At 40.4% G+C, this 22,052-nt stretch overlaps 2 protein-coding genes across 5 annotated transcripts in view; one reads left to right on the forward strand and one right to left on the reverse strand.

Annotated features, from left to right (window-relative positions):
* Positions 1 to 3,693, forward strand: part of LOC115135090 (VPS10 domain-containing receptor SorCS1-like) — a 40,051-nt gene extending 36,358 nt beyond the window's left edge. For all 4 annotated transcript variants that reach the window (XM_065023181.1, XM_065023180.1, XM_065023183.1 and 1 more), the window contains one exon: positions 481 to 3,693. In XM_065023181.1, the coding sequence (XP_064879253.1) occupies positions 481 to 539 (59 nt within the window). In that variant the 3' untranslated portion in view covers positions 540 to 3,693. The remainder of the gene's footprint in view (positions 1 to 480) is intronic.
* Positions 3,694 to 5,106: 1,413 nt separating this feature from the next.
* Positions 5,107 to 22,052, reverse strand: part of LOC115135091 (VPS10 domain-containing receptor SorCS3-like) — a 52,677-nt gene continuing 35,731 nt past the window's right edge. Inside the window, exons 9-27 of the mRNA XM_029669359.2 lie at positions 21,731 to 21,910; positions 21,311 to 21,457; positions 20,394 to 20,496; positions 19,566 to 19,642; positions 19,351 to 19,445; positions 17,951 to 18,052; positions 17,499 to 17,616; positions 17,058 to 17,191; positions 16,466 to 16,579; positions 16,119 to 16,290; positions 14,906 to 15,089; positions 14,482 to 14,615; positions 14,218 to 14,341; positions 13,445 to 13,557; positions 13,097 to 13,228; positions 12,759 to 12,858; positions 11,756 to 11,861; positions 11,417 to 11,577; positions 5,107 to 6,967 (exon numbers count right to left, since the gene is read on the reverse strand). Of these exons, the coding sequence (XP_029525219.1) occupies positions 6,903 to 6,967; positions 11,417 to 11,577; positions 11,756 to 11,861; positions 12,759 to 12,858; positions 13,097 to 13,228; positions 13,445 to 13,557; positions 14,218 to 14,341; positions 14,482 to 14,615; positions 14,906 to 15,089; positions 16,119 to 16,290; positions 16,466 to 16,579; positions 17,058 to 17,191; positions 17,499 to 17,616; positions 17,951 to 18,052; positions 19,351 to 19,445; positions 19,566 to 19,642; positions 20,394 to 20,496; positions 21,311 to 21,457; positions 21,731 to 21,910 (2,361 nt within the window). The 3' untranslated portion in view covers positions 5,107 to 6,902. The remainder of the gene's footprint in view (positions 6,968 to 11,416; positions 11,578 to 11,755; positions 11,862 to 12,758; positions 12,859 to 13,096; positions 13,229 to 13,444; positions 13,558 to 14,217; positions 14,342 to 14,481; positions 14,616 to 14,905; positions 15,090 to 16,118; positions 16,291 to 16,465; positions 16,580 to 17,057; positions 17,192 to 17,498; positions 17,617 to 17,950; positions 18,053 to 19,350; positions 19,446 to 19,565; positions 19,643 to 20,393; positions 20,497 to 21,310; positions 21,458 to 21,730; positions 21,911 to 22,052) is intronic.

Below are 22,052 nucleotides of genomic sequence, written 5' to 3' on the forward strand. Positions count from 1 at the left end.
TACCAATGGTATCCATGAGTTCATCTGACTCTGGGGAAGTAGAAACAAGGCCATAATTGCTAATTGTTGTACTATCCTTTTAATGCTTGGCTGATTTAAAAAATATAAGTTCACAGGTAGATCAAATCAATTAATTGAAATGAAAATGTCCTTACGTTCATCATTTAAGTTGATACGCTCCCATAGGTTTGCATTGGTACTGTAAGACGGCCTTACCATGCCAATACACCTCATTAAATTGAATTGTGTACAGCAGTTTATTTTTGTGTTTATGAATAAATTAGTGTCCTGAATAATGTAGCAGTGCTGTGATAAGCGACTCTGTAGAGCTCTAGTGGTTGATATACTCCTTTCCATTGTCAAGCAAGATTTGTTGGTATCGAAGATGGATATGCTTGCATGCTAAAATAGATTTGCTAGTGTGCTAATGCTGATATATCATTTCTGCTCTGTCTCTTGTGTCACTATCTCTCTGGCTAGGATACCTGCCATCTCTCACAGACATCAAACTCTCCGATGAAACTCCCCATGTGTTTTAATTCTCCGAGTCTACAGCCGACTTGTAATACATCTTTTTGGCAGTTACTTCCAGCAAACTCTGAAGTCATGGAACCAATGGATGGTCTCGGGTGTTTTCTACCCATGCATGGACAGACCAGCTTACACTATTTTGCCTGTACTCTGGGGGGAGGGGGACTGTACAGATTTTTACATGCGTCTTGAAAAAGGAAATTTTTGATCGAATTACTTGTATTTTTGCAAGAACATTGAAGTTGTTTATGGGAATTGTGTAAATACAGAATTGCTGAACTAAAGATGATTTGACTCAGATGGTTACAGTTGTGTATATGACCTCAAGACATAAAACAGTAATGTACAGTAATCTTGAGTGTTCCATTTATAGTTCAACTCTAGTGGTAGGTGTGTGGAGGATATGTAAGTGAAGTGTACTTAGTGACTAACTACATGGAAATGCTGTGTTTGAATGAGATGTGAAAGAAATGTCTGAATGTTTGGTTTTATCACATTGGCCTGAGTTCTAACTTGAGATTCATGCACAAAACTCTGCACTTGTTTCTCAAATTTGGTTTCAGCCCATAAGGCATGCGCTAGTTCAATCAGTGACCTGAGACCTGTCATATTGACTGTGTTATGCCATTCTTATGACAACGTTATGACAGATCCTATGTTTTATCTGCTGGTTGTAAGAGGATGGAACTTTTCACTTAGTACATATCAATATCAGACGAGATCTTTCCCACTGGGCAAAAACTGGTTGAATCAACGTTGTTTCCACGTAATTTCAACTCAAATTGTGATGACATTGAATCAACATGGAAAACTGATTGGATTTGGTCACCAACGTAAGGGCATTTCACCCAACTTTGAACCTAAATCCAATGATATGGTGTCATGTTAGTTGACAACTCAACCAAATGTAAATCCAAACTAGACGTTGAACTGAAAGTCTGTGCTCAGTGGGTTGGCTCTGCTGGAATCTGCCTGAATCAGAAGTTGAGGGCACACTTAAATTGGAGTGCAGTCCTTGCAGAAAGAAACTGGTAGACCCCAGGGGCTTGCATGAGAAGGTTATAGTTCACGACTTACCATGCAGACTTCATGTCTGTCAAAGCTAGGATTTTCTTTTGCACATAAGAAAGGGACATACAGTATCTGCATGCTTTTTTCTTTACATTTATTCTCACACTAGATATGTGTCATGGTATTAACTCTGGATGCTACCACTCAACTTACAGTATTGTTGCACACATTGCCATCGGAACGTCTTTACTTGGGAAAAACGTAGGGGAAAGATTCACTTCCAATCTCCTCGTTTTCCAAATTGGGACTGAGAAATGGAAGAATATTCCTTCTTGTCGACAGTCTGCTAGCCTGAGATGACTGACAGTTTTCGGTTGGTTGGCTGTCTCTTTGAGAGAGGCACAGAAGTTCTGAATCAAACTCTCTTTTAATGTATTGTCAGCATAACATGTCAGTTAGACAAATTAACTAGACGCTATCCACTTGCCTCCACACTCCTTCAATACAGACTAACACATAAATGAACTCAACAACTCAAACCATACATCCAGCAATTCCGTTTTTATTCATAGCTTGGTATTTCTAAAACAACACTTTGTTACGCTTTGTTAAGCATACTGTGCAAGAAAACTGTACATATTTGTTTTCATGTTATTTGTTGTTCACCTCACAAAGAGTTACAGCTAATATGTATTTGGAGAAATGTAAAAGTACTTTCCATTTGCAAACAGGCTATAGCTACAGTAGGTCCTCTACAGCCCCGTTTATACCTGGTGCTAACATATGTCCCTTTTCCTGATCTTATCCACATTCTGATTGTGCCCTTATTGTAGCCATTTTGTAACCTTTATTTAACTAGGCAAGTCAGTTAAGAACAAAATCTTATTTACAATGACGGCCTACGCTGGCCAAACCCGGACAACACTGGACCAATTGTGTGCCGCCCTATGGGACTCCCAATCACAGGCGGTTGTGATACAGCCTGGAATCGAACCAAGGTGTCTGTAGTGACACCTCAAGCACTGAGATGCAGTGCCTTAGATCGCTGCGCCACTGCATTTACACATGGTAGTAAAATGTGTCTTGTAGACATCCACTGTGTACCTATTGCGACCAGATATCCTGGTCTGTCCCTGTATGCAAATTATTTAACAGATATTCTTTCAAAATTATATTTACTTATTGTAGGACACATATAGATTCCATAAGTCAATGGTGTCACCTGTCAAGGACTTTAGGGGATGGGATAGTGATGATTTCACAGTCAATATCCGTCGACACTTGAAAGATATCCAGACACAATGCATTTTAGACTACCTCCGGAGGTGGTCAGGAAGATCTGATCACAATCAGATCACAATGCTTATTTTTTAATCAACTACACCTATTTAAAAATGTGGGCACAATCAGAATGTAGACAATATCAGGACAAAGGACACATGTTAGAATCAAGTATAAACGGAACTTACGGTTCATCAATTCAGATGTCTTTTTGGGTGATATCCTTCCATACCAGACAATGTGAGTTGAAATAATACACGTCAAAAATACTGGCAATATTAAGATCTAGAGGGTCAAACATAATTAACATGATCTTTTTTGGTTCAAGATTATCTGCAACTATATTTTTATTTGTTTTTGTTTAAACTTTATTTTATCAGGGAGTCATAGTGAGACCGAGGTCCCTTTTACAGAAAATGCACACATCAATATAAATACTAAATGTAAGCTGAAAGAAAAACACGGTCATAAAAAACAAACAAGTTCATCAGTAATAAGATCCTCAATCAGCTTTCTAAACTTGCCCTAAAGGGACCAGATCATCACATTTAAGAACATGTTGAAGACTGTCACACAAATAACGTGCAAGAAAACTTAAAGCTGATTTACCTAACTCAGTAGAGACCAAAGGATTTTCCAGAGTTAGGCATCCCTGAGACCAGGTGTGGTAACTTTAATGTGTAAAGTTTAGTAATGATGTTCTGTATAGAGGTACATTTTGTATAGTGGCACAAAAGGGTTTTATAAATGAAAACATAGCAATGCATCAATTTACGTGACGTCAAAGAGGGCCAACCAACTCTCTGGTAGAGAATGCAGTGATGAGTACTAAAACTGTAATAAAGCGTAGTGCGCATCTAACGGCTTTAATGAAGTGCCAGCTGCGTTCATAAAGATGTGGTTATAGTCTAGGACCAATAGGAACTTTGACTGAATAATCTGCTTTCTACTATTTAGCTAAAGGCGGGACCTATTTCCATAGACATTCTGTTTGATTAGTTCACGAAAGTAATTATTCCAACTGCCCCTAACAGTTGGTTGTATAACAGTTTGATTTAGATGCTGATAAACCTGAGTTAGTTACAGTAGATCTGAGATCTTATTAAGATGAGTAGGAGGAGAACTGATCTTGGAGAAAATGGACTGGGATTAGCTCATGATAAGGATCTTTAAGATAACCATCCACAGTTTGGTTTTTAACTGTAACAAGTGTTATTTAGCATACAATGTGTTCTAAGGTTTCATTTGCATATACTTGGGGGCCGACTGGGAGGACAATGAAGCCTGGAGTGTATCTAATGGACTAGTTTCACATTTTCCCCGCTGCTCAACAAATTAATTATCCCCTCTCCAGGATATCAACACATAGTCAAGCAGGATTTCCATAAGTGGAATAGCGCCTTGAATGAAAATATCCCACAACAATAGCTTGCAGCAATATTGTTAGACCCAGTGTAAAATTGACGTACGTGTTTCCTTTCATTGAGTACTGCATTATAGTATCTGTCCCTGCTACAGGAATGCAGTGCCAATAATTTGGAATGAGAAACTGAGGTAGAGTGAGACACCCAGGGTCATGGAGCTGTTTGGCAATGATGCAGGTTGGTGACTGACATCATGGTGTTGAAATATTGACACAAAAAAAGTAAAGAGAGAGAAATAGAGACGGGGTGGGGGGGAGAGAAAGAAATGCACTGGTTCAGAGCCAAATATTACTTCAATGTCAGGGGAATGAAATCTCACACAAACTTATCATACTTCTGGCAAAAAGCGATAACTTCAGGGCCTATGATGAATAACAAGGAAGTGTTTGTGTGTGTGTGCATGTCCATGTGCGTGTGTGCATGTCTAGCCTTAGTTGGCAGATCTAAGGAATATGTGTTCCAGCCAGGATTCACTCTGCAATACCTTTGGGGGTAATAGTGAAACAAAGATTCAGGAAGCTGGGGGGTGTTTGTGTTAGAGGTTGTCCCCATGACAGTACAGGCAGACAACATGCATACATTATTTCATGGAAATAGCTTTGTTTCTCTATCACTTCTGTGGCAAATAGTTATTACATGGTAGACTATCCCCGAACCATGGTGAATAACATGAAGCATTGGTCATGATAATTATGCTGGTTTCGTTAAAGTCATGCGAACCCAGACACTAGATTCTCAGAATCCGTGCTTATGGAGAACGTAAAGCTTGGAACTTAAGGTTAGTTTCCTTTAAATATTTGTTTTCATCTCCATCAATATATGTAAAAAAAAAAACACACAAAAAACAACAACATACTTTCATAGAAAAATACATTTATTTTGAACAATTTGAAAATTGTATTTTGTTTACAGTAAGAAATGGTGAAGTAAAAACTAAAATATTAGCTCAGCTAACAAAATGAACAATACAGTACAGCTCATGCGCTACAGCAACGTTTGCTACATGTTATACAAGACCATCAGACAAATGTTTTAGAAACAGTTTAATAGTTTGACTAATCTTAAAATCACCATGATCAACACTTGCTTACGTCTTCGTATTATCTTACATGTTACTGCTAAAAAGTGAATGATGACATGCTAGAAAAGGTGAACAATATTATTGTACTTATTGTAAAATGAGCAGTAGGCTAATAAATAATACAAACTCTGTTTAATGTACCAAGCTTTTTGAATGGTCAGTTTAAGAAAAAATGTAGGCCTACATGTTTTGTATCAACCTGTACACATCCTAACAGCCTCAACTGTAGTCCGGATATTGTTTATCAAGCAGCCACACTGATTTGTACACTGAACAAAAATATAAACACAACATATAAAGTTTTGGTCCCATGTTTCATGGGCTGAAATAAAAGATCCCAGAAATGTTCCATATGCACAAAAAGCTTTTTTTCTCTCACATTCTGTGCACAAATTTGTTTATATTCCTGTTAGTGAGCATTTCTCCATTGCCAAGATAATCCATCCACCTGACAGGTGTGGCATATCAAGAAGCCGATTAAACAGCATGCTTGTTACGTAGGTGCACCTTGTGCTGGGGACAATAAAAGGCCACTTTAAAAATGTGCAGTTTTTCACACAAAACAATGCCACAGTCTCAAGTTTTAAAGGAAGCGTGCAATTGGCACGCAGACTGCAGGGATGTCCACCAGAGCTGTTGCCAGATAATTTAATGTTCATTTCTCTACCATAAGCTGCCGCCAACGTTGTTTAGAGAATTTGGCAGTCTGTCCAACCGGCCTCACATCTGCAGACCACCTGTAACCACGCCAGCAAAGGACCTCCACATCCGGCATCTTCACCTGTGCTGAGAAGTGTCTGGAATAAAGCCCTTTTGTGGGGGAAAACTAATTCTGATGGGCTGGGCCTGGCTCCCCAGTGGGTGGGTCTGGCTGCCAAGTGGGTCGGCCTGTGCCCTCCCAGGCCCACCCATGGCTGCACCCCTGACCAGTCATGTGAAATCCACATATTAGGGCCTAATTCATTATTTTCAATTGACTGATTTCCTTACATGAACTGTAACTCCTTGTGTGAACTGTAATTCCTTTATAAGTACCGTATTTATTGAACTGCATTATTGGTTAAGGGCTTGTAAGTAAGCATTTCACCTGTTGTATTTGGCGCATGTGACAAATAACATTTGATTTGAAACTGTTGCGTGTTGCATTTATATTTTTGTTCAGTATAGTATGCCTTTTGTCTTATTACCTACATTCCACCTCCCCTGTGCAATATAACAATAGATGCAGTTGTCATTATCAAGAGAACATCCATGAGATAATCATGTTGAGCTAAATAATTAATTAGCAATGCAATCTGGCACTTAAGAACACAATATATTTGTTCAACAATGGCATTTTCTAATGCCTAATACAACATCCATAGATGTCAAATTACAATTCTTCAATACTGAAATAATGTATATACACAAAATAATATATTCTCCTGCTATATAGTAGATTTCTAAAGTCTTGTGAAATACATATTTAGTAGCAGTTCTCAGCGACCAAAGTAAATGGTGAAAACAAAGATTTTTTTTAAATTGGCACATTGAAACACCACAATCTGTACTTACAGTACTCGTGATCTAATTTCTTAGACATTAGTACAAGTAGGAAATTCTCTTGTGATCACTCTCTCCCCATTTCTTCCATATTCTCCTGGTGATAGAATACAGAAATCAAAGTATAATTATTATGAATAGTGCCCCCAAAGACCCTATTGTCACCAATGTTTTGATGTTGGCAGCATTTTGTGGATCTTTGTGTAACCTACCAACTAAACTAGCATAGGAACCACTGCAGGCATCAGAGTAATCATGGAATCTTAGCAGACAGACAACAGGTGGTCAATTCATTGAATCTAATGGTACAAATAACATTTCCTGTATTGCTCTGCCAATTGAAAATAAAAAGTTGGAAGGCAACAGAAGAGAAATCAATCTGTCTCAGATCACTAAGGTCTGCTGGAGGAGAGACCTGCTGTGAGATGAAGATTGGCCAAAGTGCTGACCTCCCAAAAAGCCTCCAGCCCAAATGTCTATCAGGACCACTGCAGTGCCACAATTGTCAAAAACAGTTAGCAGTCCCCTGCTTTAACAACCCAAAATGGTTTCCCTATGTCAACCTTTATGCTTCATGCTTACAGGAGCTTATGGTGCAGATTGAATTGGAAAGTAGGACTATACCGTAAATCTTTCTGTATCTTGTAGTGGCTTATGATAATGCCTTCATGACACTTGAGATTGACACAATGCTTGCCATTGCAATTCATAATTCTCACAGAACTCATAACATCTGACACAAATCCCAGAAATGTTCCATAAGCACAAAAAGCTTATTTCTCTCACATTCTGTGCACAAATTTGTTTACATTCCTGTTACTGAGCATTTCTCCTTTGCCGAGATAATCCATCCACCTGACAGGTGTGGCATATCAAGAAGCTGATTAAACAGCATGATTGTTACATAGGTGTACCTTGTGCTGGGGGACAATAAAAGGCCACTTTAAAATGTGCAGTTTTTCACACAAAACAATGCGAATTCTGATAGAATATAAGGTCAAACGGATTTCTAAAGAGTGCTTCACTGTGGTTTTTATTGCAGCTTGCTTGATGCATTAGCCATTTGTTTGAAAATGTGTGAGTTAGCTGACTGGCTAATTAGGGCTTTTTAACTTGCTGTCCAAGCAAAGATGAAAACATATTACAATGTTTCAATTATACTTTTTGTTTTACCCAATGCATTTAGCGCGATTAATTGATAAAAATGCGTGCTTGACTGGGTCCGAACGAGCTTCATGTATATTACGGCATTTTACAATACAACTTTATTGTCCATATGTTACATAGCATGATGGAAATGTGTCTTCTGCTCTGTACGTTGTGTGGACAGCTGATTTACATACAATACCAGTCAAAAGTTTGGACACATCTACTCATTCTGGGGTTTTTCTTTATTTGTACTATTTTCCACATTGTAAAATAATAGTGAAGACATCAAAAGTATGAAATAACACATATGGAATCATGTAGTAACCAAAAAGTGCCAAACAAATCAACATGCACTACAGTTCAAATGTTTGGGTCACTTAGAAATGTCCTTGTTATTGAAAGAAAAGCAAAATTGTTGTCCATTTAAAATAACATCAAATTGATCACAAATACGGTGTAGACTTGGTATTTTATTAGGATCCCCATTAGCTGTTGCAAATGCAGCAGCTACTCTTCCTGGGGTCCACACAAAACATGAAACATAATACATAATGACATAACACAGAACATCAACTTAAAACAAGAACACCTCAAGGACAGAACTACATACATTTTTAAAAGGCACACGTAGCCTACATATCAATGCATACACACAAACTATCTAGGTCAAAAAGGGGAGATGCGTTGTGCCACGAGGTGCTGCTTTATCTGTTTTTTGAAACCAGGTTTGCAGTTTATTTGAGCGATATGAGATGGAATGAAGTTCCATGCAATAAGGGCTCTATATAATACTGAACGTTTTCTTGAATTTGTTCTGATTTTGGGGACTATGATAAGTCCCCAGGTGACATGTCTGGTGGGATAAGTGTGTGTGTCAGAGCTGTGTGTAAGTTGACTATCCAAACAATTTGGGATTTTCAACACATTGTTTCTTATAAAAATATGTTGTAAATTACTATTGTAGCTGGAAACGGGGGATTTTTAATGGAATATCTGTCACGACCTCCTCCGAAGTCGGTCCCTCTCCTTGTTCGGGCAAAGTTCTAGCCATCGCCGATCCACCTTTAATTTTCCATATGTTTTTTCTTGTCTATCCACACATCGCACAGAACTCGCTTTGCCATTCCTCCACTAAGCTCTCCCCCTTCCAGTGCGTACTGGGGTACCAGCCGGTTCTGGAACCTTGGCATCAGAGTCAGACCAAGGCTCCTGCGGTGGACGACTGGTTTAGGCGCGCGGAGGAGACATGGGAAGCTGTCCGTGTTCACCTTCAGTGGGCCATGCTGCGTCAAATGGAGAACGCAGACCGCCACCGCAGTGAGGCCCCGATGTTCGCAACGAGCGACCGGGTCTGGCTCTCAACCCGAAATCTGCCCCTCCGCCTGCCCTGCTGGAATCTGGGTCCGCGGTTTGTGGGGCCATTTAAAGTCCTGAGGAGAGTGAACAAGGTTTGTTACAGGTTACAGCTTCCCCCCGATTACTGTATTAACCCCTCGTTCCATGTGTCTCTCCTCAGGCCGGTGGTGGCTGGCCCGCTCCTGGTACGTCTGAGGTGCGGGAGGTTCCTCCGCTCCCTCTGGACATTGAGGGGGCCCCCGGCATACTCCGTTCACTCCATACTGGATTCGAGGCGTCGGGCGAGGGGCCTTCAGTATCTCGTGGAGTGGGAGGGGTATGGCCCGGAGGAGAGGTGCTGGGTTCTGGTCGAGGACGTGTTGGACCCTTTAATGCTGCAGGTGTTCCACTCGCCCTCTGGGGGGGGGTACTGTCAGTACGTTGGTCACCGGTCTTCTAGCCATCGCCGATCCACCTTTCATTTTCCGTTTGTTTTGTCTTGTCTTCCCACACACCTGGTTTCAATTCCATCAATTCCATGTTGTGTATTTAACCCTCTGTTCCCCACATGTCCTTGTCTGGTATTGTTTATTGTAAGTGCTTGTGCACGTTATGTCTGGGCTTTTGTCCCATTGTATATATATTGTTTTGTTCACTGTAATTTTTATCATTAAAAACTGTCTTTTCTCTCCTGCGCCTGACTTCTCTTCCACCAGTATGCACGCCTTACAATATCTACATAGGCACACAGAGGCTAATTATCTGCAACCATCACACCTGTGTTCCAATGGCACGTCGTGTTAGCTAATCCAAGTTTATAATTTTAAACGGCTAATTGATCATTAGAAAACCCTTTTGCAATTATGTTAGCACAGCTGAAAACTATTGTTCTGTTTAAATAAGCAATAAAACTGTCCTTCTTTAGACTAGTTGAGTATCTGGAGCATCAGCATTTGTGGGTTCGATTACAGGCTCAAAATGGCCAGAAACAAAGACCTGGTTCTGAAACTCATCAGCCTATTCCTGTTCTGAGAAATGAAGGCTATTCCATGCGAGAAATTGCCAAGAAACTGAATATCTCGTACAAAGCTGTGTACTACTCCCTTCACAGAACAGCGCAAACTGACTCTAACCAGAATAGAAAGAGGAGTGGGAGTCCCCAGTGCACAACTGAGCAAGAGGTCAAGCACATTAGAGTATCTAGTTTGAGAAACAGACGCCTCACAAGTCCTCAACTGACAGCTTCATTAAATACTACCCACAAAACACCACTTTCAACGTCAACAGTGAAGAGGCGACTTCGAGATGCTGGCATTCTAGGCAGAGTTCCTCTGTCCAGTGTCTGTGTTTTCATTTTATTGGCCAGTCTGAGATATGGCATTTTCTTTGCAACTCTGCTGGTGACACTTTGCTGGTGACACTGTCTGTGATTTATTTAGATTTCAAGGCACACTTAACCAGCATGGCTAACACAGCATTCTGCAGCGATACGCCATCCCATCTGGTTTGTTCTTAGTGGGACTATCATTTGTTTTCAAACAGGACAATGACCCAAAACACCTCAAGGCTGTGTAAGGGCTATTTGACCAAGAAGGAGAGTGATGGAGCAATGCATCAGATGACCTGGGCCTCCACAATCACCCGACCTTGGGATGAGTTGGAACACAGAGTGAAGGAAAAGCAGCCAACAAGTGCTCAGCATATGTGGGAACTCCTTCAAGACTGTTGGAAAAGCATTCCAGGTGACTGCCTCATGAAGCTGGTTGAGAGAATGCCAAGAGTGTGCAAAGGGTGTCTACTTTAAATAACACTTTTTTGCTTAACACTTTTTGGTTACTTCATGATTCCATGTGTGTTATTTCATAGTGTTGATGTCTTCACTATTATTCTACAATGTAGAAAAGAGTAAAAATAAATAAAAATCATGAAATGAGTAGGTGTGTCCAAACGTTGACTGGTACTGTAGGCTACGACATGTGATCATTTTCTTGGGAGCCTGGCTCTGAAGGCCTAGGTCCAATAGGCAGGTCTGTTACTGTTCTAGACGCTACGTCAAACTTACCTCTGCTCCTGGTCTTCAGTTCTTTCTCCATGAGTTCCTTCTCTGTGGGGAACTCACTGAGCTTCATCTTGGACATGGTATTGTTCTGCCCGACCGTGCCAATCATCTCCGGCTCCTTTTCCTGGTTCTCCTCAGCCTGGACATGGATCCAAGGGATTTTCCTAACAAGCCAGACACCACTCGACTGACGTCATGCAAACTTAACCTGCAGTACTGTAAGAACTTCACTTATGTGTTAATAGTTGAGAGTATAATGTGGCTTTCCGAATGCCACTAAGACAAAATAAGACAAAATAGGTTGACTATAACCAACCAATGAATATTATAATGAGAACATACCTTTTCAACTTGAAGATGAAAAATGCAGCTAAACCAACAAACACCACAGACAGCAACATCAGCATGACTGAGCTACTGTGAATAGGGTTGGAGTAAACCAGAGGTGCTGGGGAAAGAAAGAGATGAACCAGTTTCTGCTTTAGCCAATTCCTTTGTTGATATCATTTATTTAATGTAGTATTGTCTTTTGTATTACTCTTGTCTATAACTGTTCTGTACTGTGTCATGTACGTTTTGTGTGGACCCCAGGAAGAGTAGCTGCTGCATAAGGGATCCTAATAAACTAAAGTAATCATGCCAAACACACAAAAAAAGACGGAGAAAAACAAGGGGAGAAACCAGCAAATATTCATTTTTTCACGTAGTATGAGCCCATTAGGTCTGAGCGGTTCAGAAGGAGCGGTATCTGTCATGTTCCATTTTAAGAAGGCATACAAAGCGCCTCCATACATGAGGTCGCACTCTATCTCTCCATGCATCTGAAAGGTTTGTGCTTAGTCATGGCTTTAAGTGCTGAGGCGTATTATCCTGAGTATGTATTAGCCCACCCCTCCCAAACCATATTTCTCTCTTCCAAGATGAGACCAGTGAAGTTGATGACCTTTCCATAGCATTTTAAAGGCTTCTCAGACCTTTCCATGCAGACACAAGTGAAGACAGATCAATCGCTGGATGAAAAGGGTAAAGTAATGTGGGCTTGATGGACACGTTTTGGTGATATGCTAATATCCAAATGACCCCACTGATTTCCAAGGTGCATACTAAAGATACCCGTTGTTAATCGTATTATTGATCGCAATGACTCCAAGACACTCTACTGTAATAAGATAGTTGTAAAGGGGATTCAATGGAAAATGTCCATCAATATCTGCTGTTGACATTAGTTGACATTGTCTGGGGAATTGAGTGTCAGTACAGTACTTATTATAGTATTTTGAATTGTTTATGTATTGTTACTTTGCACTTTATACTGTGAAAGAGACAAAGAAAAACTGCAACTTACCCAAAGTTAGCTGTGTGATGTAAACAATTATTTGAGTGTCAGCTTTCAACTCAAACTGGACCAATCCGTGGTTCAGGGAATTTATAACAAGGTTTGATATCTGTTTGACATAATAGACAAATGACTTGGCACCCCAAAATGTGCATTTGCAAAGATTATTCTTTTCAAATTTGAATAAAGGTTTATGATAACATTATCTTGGAAAACCAATTAAGTCAGTTAAACCCCATTGTTTATACAAATGTGGATTTTGAGCAGATGAATTAGACGATTAGATCTGTTCTAGAAGATTTCCAAAAAGACAAACTCTTGTAAGAAGTCAAGCAAAATATGCTTACACTCACTAAGTCCTCTTTGTTCTGCTTCCCGTGTTCAGGCAACTGTGTCTCAGGCAGGATAAATAGTTCTGCTGTTGTTGGAACACCTGGAAACAACGATACCAACAGCCGTTCCTCTGGAAACCCAGAAACCTGTAATAACAGTCGTACAGTCAAACATATACACTGCTATTGTGGGAAAACACATGATACTAAACATCTATGTTTACTTTACTTCCTTAATATGTCACATTGAATGAAGTAATCCTCATCATGTCTCATGTTTTGAAATGGTTAAGACCATAAAAGACATTGATTGCGTGACAACCTCATGTTGACTGTCGTCCCAGAGGGAACTTCTTCCTGTACCTGTGATACAGCTGTCCTCACCACGCGGCCCACGTCCTCTCTCCACTCCGGGATGTCAGGGTTGTGCTCGTCCAAAGCCGGAGAGAACGATAACAGCAGGGATTTGAAGAAATCTGTGATACATGGAGGATGCTGCCATGAACCCTCTACCACAAAGTGTTTCCGTGTGGCACTGTACCATTTAGAATTCTTTAGTTTGCTCAGAATTGCTTTTGATCTGACATGAATTTACAATTTATTCTTGTTCCTCATGGCATGGAGGTGACTAGCTGGGAGTAGAGGTGACTAGCTGGGAGTAGAGGTGACTAGCTGGGAGTAGAGGTTACTAGCTGGGAGTAGAGGTGACTAGCTGGGAGTAGAGGTTACTAGCTGGGAGTAGAGGTGACTAGCTAGGAGTAGAGGTTACTAGCTGGGAGTAGAGGTTACTAGCTGGGAGTAGAGGTTACTAGCTGGGAGTAGAGGTTACTAGCTGGGAGTAGAGTTTACTAGCTGGGAGTAGAGGTGACTAGCTAGGAGTAGAGGTTACTAGCTGGGAGTAGAGGTGACTAGCTAGGAGTAGAGGTTACTAGCTGGGAGTAGAGGTTACTAGCTGGGAGTAGAGGTTACTAGTTGGGAGTAGAGGTGACTAGATGGGAGTAGAGGTGACATCCACATTGTCACTAACAAGGAGGCAGTGTTTACATGAACATAGAAGATGTGTGATTAAAAAGTTGCATACCTACGTTACATTCTTATTACCAATAAAGACATTCGAAGGACTCCTTCCCACTCACCTTTGACAATGATGACCTTGGTATCCTGCAGTATGTTGCACCCAGAAGACACTTGGACCATGATCCTGTTCATGCCCTCCTTCCAAAACGTGTACGAGATGCTTCCATCCAAGGTTATTAAGGGCTGGGTTTCGCAAGATAAAGAGAATGGCATAGAAAACCGCACAACCTTGCCTTTTCCAGCACACATGGAAAACACAAAGGACAAAAATAACTTTCCGCAAATAAACTCAAGGTCAGAGTAATTGGGTGAAGAAACCTCACCTCGGAGCTGTTTTCAAACCACCAGAAGAAGGTGAGTGTTCTGTGGTGGACAGGCCAGACCACAGCCGTTAGGTTAGCTTCTTTCTTCCGGATGGCAACAATAGGAGCTGAGAGATACACACGCTCCACTGGGCCTGAGACACACCAAAGCACACAAGAGAACCATATTGGCCAATATAAACTGAAAGCAGTCTTTTTGGGAACAGTAAATTGGTTAGTTGACCAATACAACCAAATCAAACAGCTTCATAAGCACTTAACATTCAATCCATTAAAGGTTGTTGTAGGTCAATCTATAGTTGGTGACATATGATCATCCGTAACCTATGCTGGTGTCAGTAGTTTACTGTGGTAACATGCTTGGGCAGGAAAAGTCATTAAACCACATTAGACATAAGAGAACCAGTGTTTCTCATTGACATACTGGTGATGTGTAGGAACAGGGAGCTAATGGCATAACCCTGGCTGTTCTCTGCATGTGCTGTCACTCTGAAGATCCCATCTTCTCTATAGCTGTGTTTGATTCCATCGCCTCTCCGGCTCAGGTTGTACATGAAAGTGATGCCGTCCCCAAAGTCTAGCTGGATATGAGTCCACAACGAGTTTCCCTAGAGACAAGAAGTAAGACAGGCATCATTAGTCAAAACAGATTATGTCATGACACTGCATTATCTTTCACAGGGAAGAGCTGTCTATGGAAATACTTGGGATGAGATTTGAGATTAGACATTGGAGAAGTACAGGGCCCAGTTTTTCTAAACGTTTAAATCAGAATCAGAATGAGCCGGATTATCTTATCCTCTTTTTTTGCTATCCAGGATCAGATCAATCTGGCCATTTCTTTGCCATTTTTTCCAGAAAATAATCGGATAGGATCATTCTGATCCAGATACCACAATATCAAGATCACAGAATCTGTCATAGGGAAACAGAGATGAGTAAACTACATGAACAAATGTACCTAGACTACAAATAATAGAGCCTGCATATCACTTATAAGTAAGTACATTCATTTGAAACTTCTCAACATAACAACATCTATACTGCGATCAATAAAACCAAATTCAACTTTGATTATCAGATATCAGAACGTTTTTAAAAACCTTGTCACCTTTGTTACATTGACATTTCTTGGTTGTAGAGCTTTCACCTTTCTAAATCCACCCGGAATCCACCCTTCATGTGGTGTCAAGATAATCCCGGTTTTGGGCATCAAAACTATCCTATTCACTATTTTTGAGTCTTGAAAAACACAAACATTCAACCCTGATTAAAGGTGAGATTGGATTACCAAATCTGTATCCCTATCGGAATCACCTTTTTCAGTTTTTGTAAAAACCCAATTCTAACATTTAGTTCTATTTGATTGCCAAAATATGATCAGATAACTTTTGAAAAATTGGGCCCTGGAGACGAGAAAGTGAGAGATAAAGATAAAAAGCCAAACAGACACAGACAAATGTAGTGAGTCATAGTGCTTTCATCCCAAAACCAGAAGAGAAAAGTTCAGGCTTTGGGGACATCACATCAACCAACACAAGATAATCGAGGACAAACATCCACAGTTTACTGATGAGATAATAATAATATGTCTAGTAATGGCACAGTTTCAGTTGGTGGTGGAAGAGGAAACTCACATCGTCCAGATACACCAGGAAGGTGACATTACTGCCCACGGTGGCGGTGAGCTCTCCCTGGCTGGTAGTCAGTCTGAGGCCTCTGGGAGGCCTGGGGGAACAATGCTGTTTCCTGGGGGAGTACACATCCTTCCCTCCCTCTTTGCAATTATTGGACAAAACCTTTCTGTACCTGAACATTCACAGCATAGATGTAATTTTAGGATGGAGAGTGAGACTAGCTTTAACGTAATCTCACAATGCAGAGAGAGTAATTTGCTGAACAAAGGGCCCTATCAAATCACAGCACAGAGTGTTATTTTGCCCAAGGAAGGAAGGAATTAGGGACAGTACTACAAGTTACCTACCCTGTGCTGTTGAGGTAGTTATGGCTAGTGCTACAGCTTCTTGTCACAGTGCTTGGGTTGAACCAAAAAGCAGCGGTACACTTTCCATCGGCTTGACGTTCATACCCATAATCACTGTAAAACATGAGACATTTCAGTCTCCTTTCCCCTATCTGTCACAAAAACGATATTTGAACGATAGGTGCTAGTATGACTACATGGTTTAAAATCACAACTAGAGACATGACTATTGTCAGACATGTAGGATCAAAGAGAATTTCAGACAGAAAGATAAGACATTTATAATTAATTTAGCAATTCATTACGTATTAATTGGATAATGATAAATCATTTGACATTATGTAAATTAGACCAGCCTGTTAGTCACATTCACAATTTTCAAACTATAATTGGATTGTGTGTATGCATGAACAGTGGCTATATGCAATAAACTAGAGAACATGTTGGGAATTGAAGAGGTATGAAGTTGAGCAAACTAATATTTGTGGTTAGATGTGTGATTAGGAGGGCTGGGTGTTGGGGGATGAGTTACACTTACAATGCCCTTGCCTATTCACTGACGTAAATAATGAGGAAGTCTACCATAACTTGCCATTCAAAATCATATGTCCTGCAGATGCATGGTTCTGAGGATATGACTCGGGAGTAGTCCTGGGCCAGCATACAGCGGTTACCCGGCCTCCGTTTCATAAAGGTCTGCTTCTCTCCCATCACACATGGCTCTCCCTATCAAACAACATGACATGTCATTCCCTGTGGGGAATTTCATTACATTGATTCAATGTTTTTTAGTGCTCAACAGTCTGAAATTATACTGTATGAATATACAATGTGATTCAGCGTGTGTGTCTGTATGTGTGTGTGTGTGTGTGTGTGTGTGTGTGTGTGTGTGTGTGTGTGTGTGTGTGTGTGTGTGTGTGTGCGAGTGCGAGCATGCGTGTGCATGCATTTATGTGCTGCGTTTACAGTTACATTAAACCAACATGCCCATCTTGATGTTGGCATCAATACAATAACTTTCAATGTCTTTTACCTTGTTATGTAGGTGCCAAGTCTGATAATCTCCATCCATGCATCTCCTGCTAAAGATGGCTTTGTAGTCAATCTTTATCAGCTGCCATTCTGAAACACGGCTTAAGTGTCCAGTGAAACTTAATTCAACAAAACAAAACATTAGGTAAGTTGTTAGCCTTATTGTCTTTGTCGCTTGTAAAATTAAGATGCTGGGTCTGCTCAGACCAGTATTTTGCTGTGGCTGAGACGCACAAACTAAACACAAACAAAAATAATATATATGCCAACACAATTACGTGTATCGCACCTCTGGGAAAACAAAACATTGTAAATTGAGAAATTAAGTGTAAACGCTATTTACCCTTTCATGCATAATAACAACACTATTTTACTCTCATCACCAGATGAGCTGGAATCTAGAATATGAGGTCTGTGTTTACTTCATGTTGGCCAAATCCCGACTCCACTTACGTGATGATGTGATTCTCTGGCTGCATGAGAACTCCATCCAGAAACAAAGGAGCCAGAGAGAAACTGTGGCGATCCCATTTCTTACCCTCGTCCAGACTTACCCTGTTTCACAACACAGGACAATAACTATTAACAAATGATTGAATACATAATGAGGTTTATTAGTTTCAAGTTTCAAGTTTTAATGTCACATGCACAAGTACAGTGAAATGCCTTTCTTGCAAACTCAAAACAATGACTATGTTAGTAATGGTATAATTACAATTATAAACTGGGTGGTTTGAGCCCTGAATTCTGATTGGCTGACAGCCATGGTATATCAGACCGTATACCACGGGTAAGACAAAACATTTAGTTTCACTGCTCTAATTACACTGGTAAGCAGTTTATAATAGCAATAAGGCTCCTTGAGGGTTTGTGGTATATGGCAATTATATCATGGCTAAAGGCTGTGTCCAGGCACTCCGTGTTGCGTCGTGCGTAAGAACAGCCCTTAGCCGTGGTATATTGGCCGTATACCACACCTCTTCTGGCCTTATTGCTTAAGTACACCACAATTCCAAAAGACGTAACTCTATGGCATCTTTGTAATCTTTGTAAGGTGTGACAATGAAAAGAGTTTAACAGAAAATATTTCTAACCATTTCTACAAACAGAGGTCAACAAAATGTGTCCAAATTCCTGGTGTTACTGTTCTTCAGACAGTAAGATACATTCTCACCATGACGTAGATGAAAAATGAAGTACCCTTATCAGCTTGTTCTCTATGTTGGAAATTATCCCAACTACGCACTCAACCAATGTTTCACGGGTCTAGGTAAATGTCGAAGGCAACAAAACATAAAAAAATGGATATGACTCATGCTCTAACAATTGAGGGACTTAAATCACCGTTCACAGATCTTAATTGATTGTGACACTGTTTCAGTGCGGGGAACATCAAAGTATCTGGTGTGACAGAGTTCCAACAACACAAGGACCCAGGCCAACAAAGTCCCTCGATACTTCAAACCTCTACTTTGCTGCATTTGCATAAAAGCTCTCGAAAATACCCACGAACAGTACAAAGCGGTAACAGCCATTTTTTTGTTGAAAGGATTCTGACAGTTTTGATGTGGTGAGAGAAACAGTTGCAGTTGCTGGAGATAGACATCCCATGCAAACGTACCTTGCCAATCAGCATTTCAAAGGCTAAATATAATCGTATGCAACAACAACACCTAAACTGAAATCAGAATGAAATGAATTGTGTCCTGAAATAGGAACTTCAGCATTAGTCTCAACGTTTTGCACACCAGTTTCTGAAATCAACTGGTAAGTTACAGTATAATGCATCTTTACATACAGTGAATATCATTATTATACTCCCATACGCTGTAGTAGAATTACAGTGAACCTACCATACGTGCCGGATGGGTACTGTTGCAACTAAAGAAACTGCAACTAAAGCACCTCCATTGTCAAGAAACCAAACACCGAGTTCTTCTTCAAAAATCTAAAGAAGGTAGAAGATAATAAACATGATTTACATCAGAAGTTGTTCACATTCAAAAGGCACATTTTAGACAAAACTAACTGAAGTTGGAGCCCATTTTGAGGCACAGATCGGTCTCACCTGTCTCCAGCTATTTCCAGCATCAGATGTTATAAACATTCCAAGGTTAGCGGAGGACAGCTCTGTACCAATGTTGCCTGAAAACAAAAACAAATATATGTATTCATATACTGATATATTTGCATAGTAAAGACTCATATTTTCAAAGAAAACAAACCTGCATAACAAACCTGCGTATTTTTTAAAATAAATTGAAGGACCTGATCTCATTATAAACACGTTTATTGATCTGTATTCTGTTAACAGATTCTTTACATTTCTACCACATATAACAGTTTGCACAACGTTTTCTTTTAGCAGCTGTGCCTACCTTTACTAATTTGTTGGTTGAACACAGAAACAGGTGTAACAGTATAACTTTAAACCGTCCCCTCGCCCATACCCGGGCTCCTCTGCACACATCAACAACAGTCACCCACGAAGCATTGTTACCCATCGCTCCACAAAAGCCGCGGCCCTTGCAGAGCAAGGGGAACTACTACTTCAAGGTCTCAGAGCAAGTGACGTCACCGATTTAAACACTATTTAGCGCGCACCACCGCTAACTGAGGTAGCGTTTCACATCCGTTACACTCACCCCCCTTTTGACCTCCTCCTTTTCCGCAGCAACCAGTGATCCGGGTCAACAGCATCAATGTAACAGTATAACTTTAGACCATCCCCTCGCCCATACCCGGGCTCGAACCAGGGACCCTCTGCACACATCAACAACAGTCACCCACTAAGCATCGTTACCCATCGCTCCACAAAAGCCGCGGCCCTTTAACTAAGCTAGCGTTTCACATCCGTTACAAAGGCATTATCAACCTATTTCTACTTCTGTCCTACCTGTAGCTACAATGATCCCAGGTGCTGAGTCCATGCTAAAGATGCGTCCAGGCAGGTAAGGGTTCACTGGCGTATCCAGGTGCAGATGCAGAGAACAAAATGGCTGCCAAAACAAACACAATGGATTCAATTTAGATATAGACCTAAACCAAGACACCAAATCAAACATCTTATTCGGATCCATATCTGACTCATTTATATTTGACTCTGTATTCAAACTGCGCAAACTAATCTCTATTTAAAAAGGACGTTTACAAAGACCATTTATGGAACAAATACACTTTTTTAATCTTTTCCACCAACAGATTGAAACTGGCTGCAGAGGACATTGGAGCTGGCATTTCCATTTTAAAGCCATGTAATTAAAAAATCCTCAAGATGTAAAGATAAATCTGACAAACTTGTTTCATTTACTGATAAATCTGAATCACTCATCTCTCTGATTCAGCCACTTTGTGAAACATTAATAGAAGCTTTTACAAACCCAGAAGGGAGGCCAGAGTACAACAGGCATTTGAACGACACAGGCAAAAACAGTGTTATATCAATAATTCCTCTCATTATTTTCTTAATGCATAATATGTGCATATTATGTTAACTCGCTTTTAACATTCAAAATGATTGTATCACTTAAATTAATATCAAACATATCTAACCCAGAACACCACTAACTGCCATTAACTGTAATGTAACTTTCATTAGGGTGATGTATCTGAACAGTGATTACTGGAGGCAAATTGAAATAATTGAGGTTAATGGAGATTTTGACACACTTTGTGGACTAGCAACTGCCATGAACAACTCAAACTCTTAAATCAATGAGCTTTGGTTGGATTGGAACATTTGATGAATGAATTTGTTCAGAAGCCGAATGAATTTGGTCATCATCCACCACGCCACCCATAACTTCAACTCACCAGGATGCAGTGCAGACTGTTTCCAGCCACATCAGTGTTGGGGGCTTGCAGAAGGGCCCAAGTCTGACCCTTGTTATAGGTGATGAATGTCTTCACTTCATGGCCCACCAATTTGTTGGCTAGAAATATGCCATTTATTCCTTCCACCTAGAATGACAATAAGCCAAATGGATAAAACAAAAGAGGTATCGCATTGAGAGAGAGAGTGTGTATGTCATTATTTTAAACAATAACTTCATGGTTCTGAAACATCTTTGCTCTGTGCGAAACTACAGTGGAGATGAAATCATACACAGGGAGTGTGCCTTTCAGAGGTACTAAACAAACGGTACTTAACATAGTAATATGGTACACCTAAGAGCACCTTATGGAAGTTGTTCCACAGACTGAGTGTCTTACATACACATACAATAGATGCACCTTATACAGGTCGACCAGTACATTTCCGCCTGGCTCTCTTCTGGTCCGGAGGTTCTCTAGAGACAGAGTGAAGTAGACCCCTGGAGAGTCTGAGATATACAGGCTGTAGGTGTCATTCTGGTTCCACTCCTGTACAGCAGAAAACACCTGCTTCTCATTTGTACTGATGATGTGCATGTCCTGTTAGAGGAGCGAGAGATGGTGAAAGGATGAACATATGGGCAGGTAGGTAGAGACAAATAGATAGACACACAGACAGAGGGAGAGAAATATGCTGTAGAGAGAGCAAAATAACAAGTGTGCTTCAAGATGAGCAGCTTAC

This window comes from Oncorhynchus nerka, linkage group LG10 (assembly GCF_034236695.1).
Source record: "Oncorhynchus nerka isolate Pitt River linkage group LG10, Oner_Uvic_2.0, whole genome shotgun sequence".
Classification (NCBI taxonomy): Eukaryota; Metazoa; Chordata; class Actinopteri; order Salmoniformes; family Salmonidae; genus Oncorhynchus; species Oncorhynchus nerka.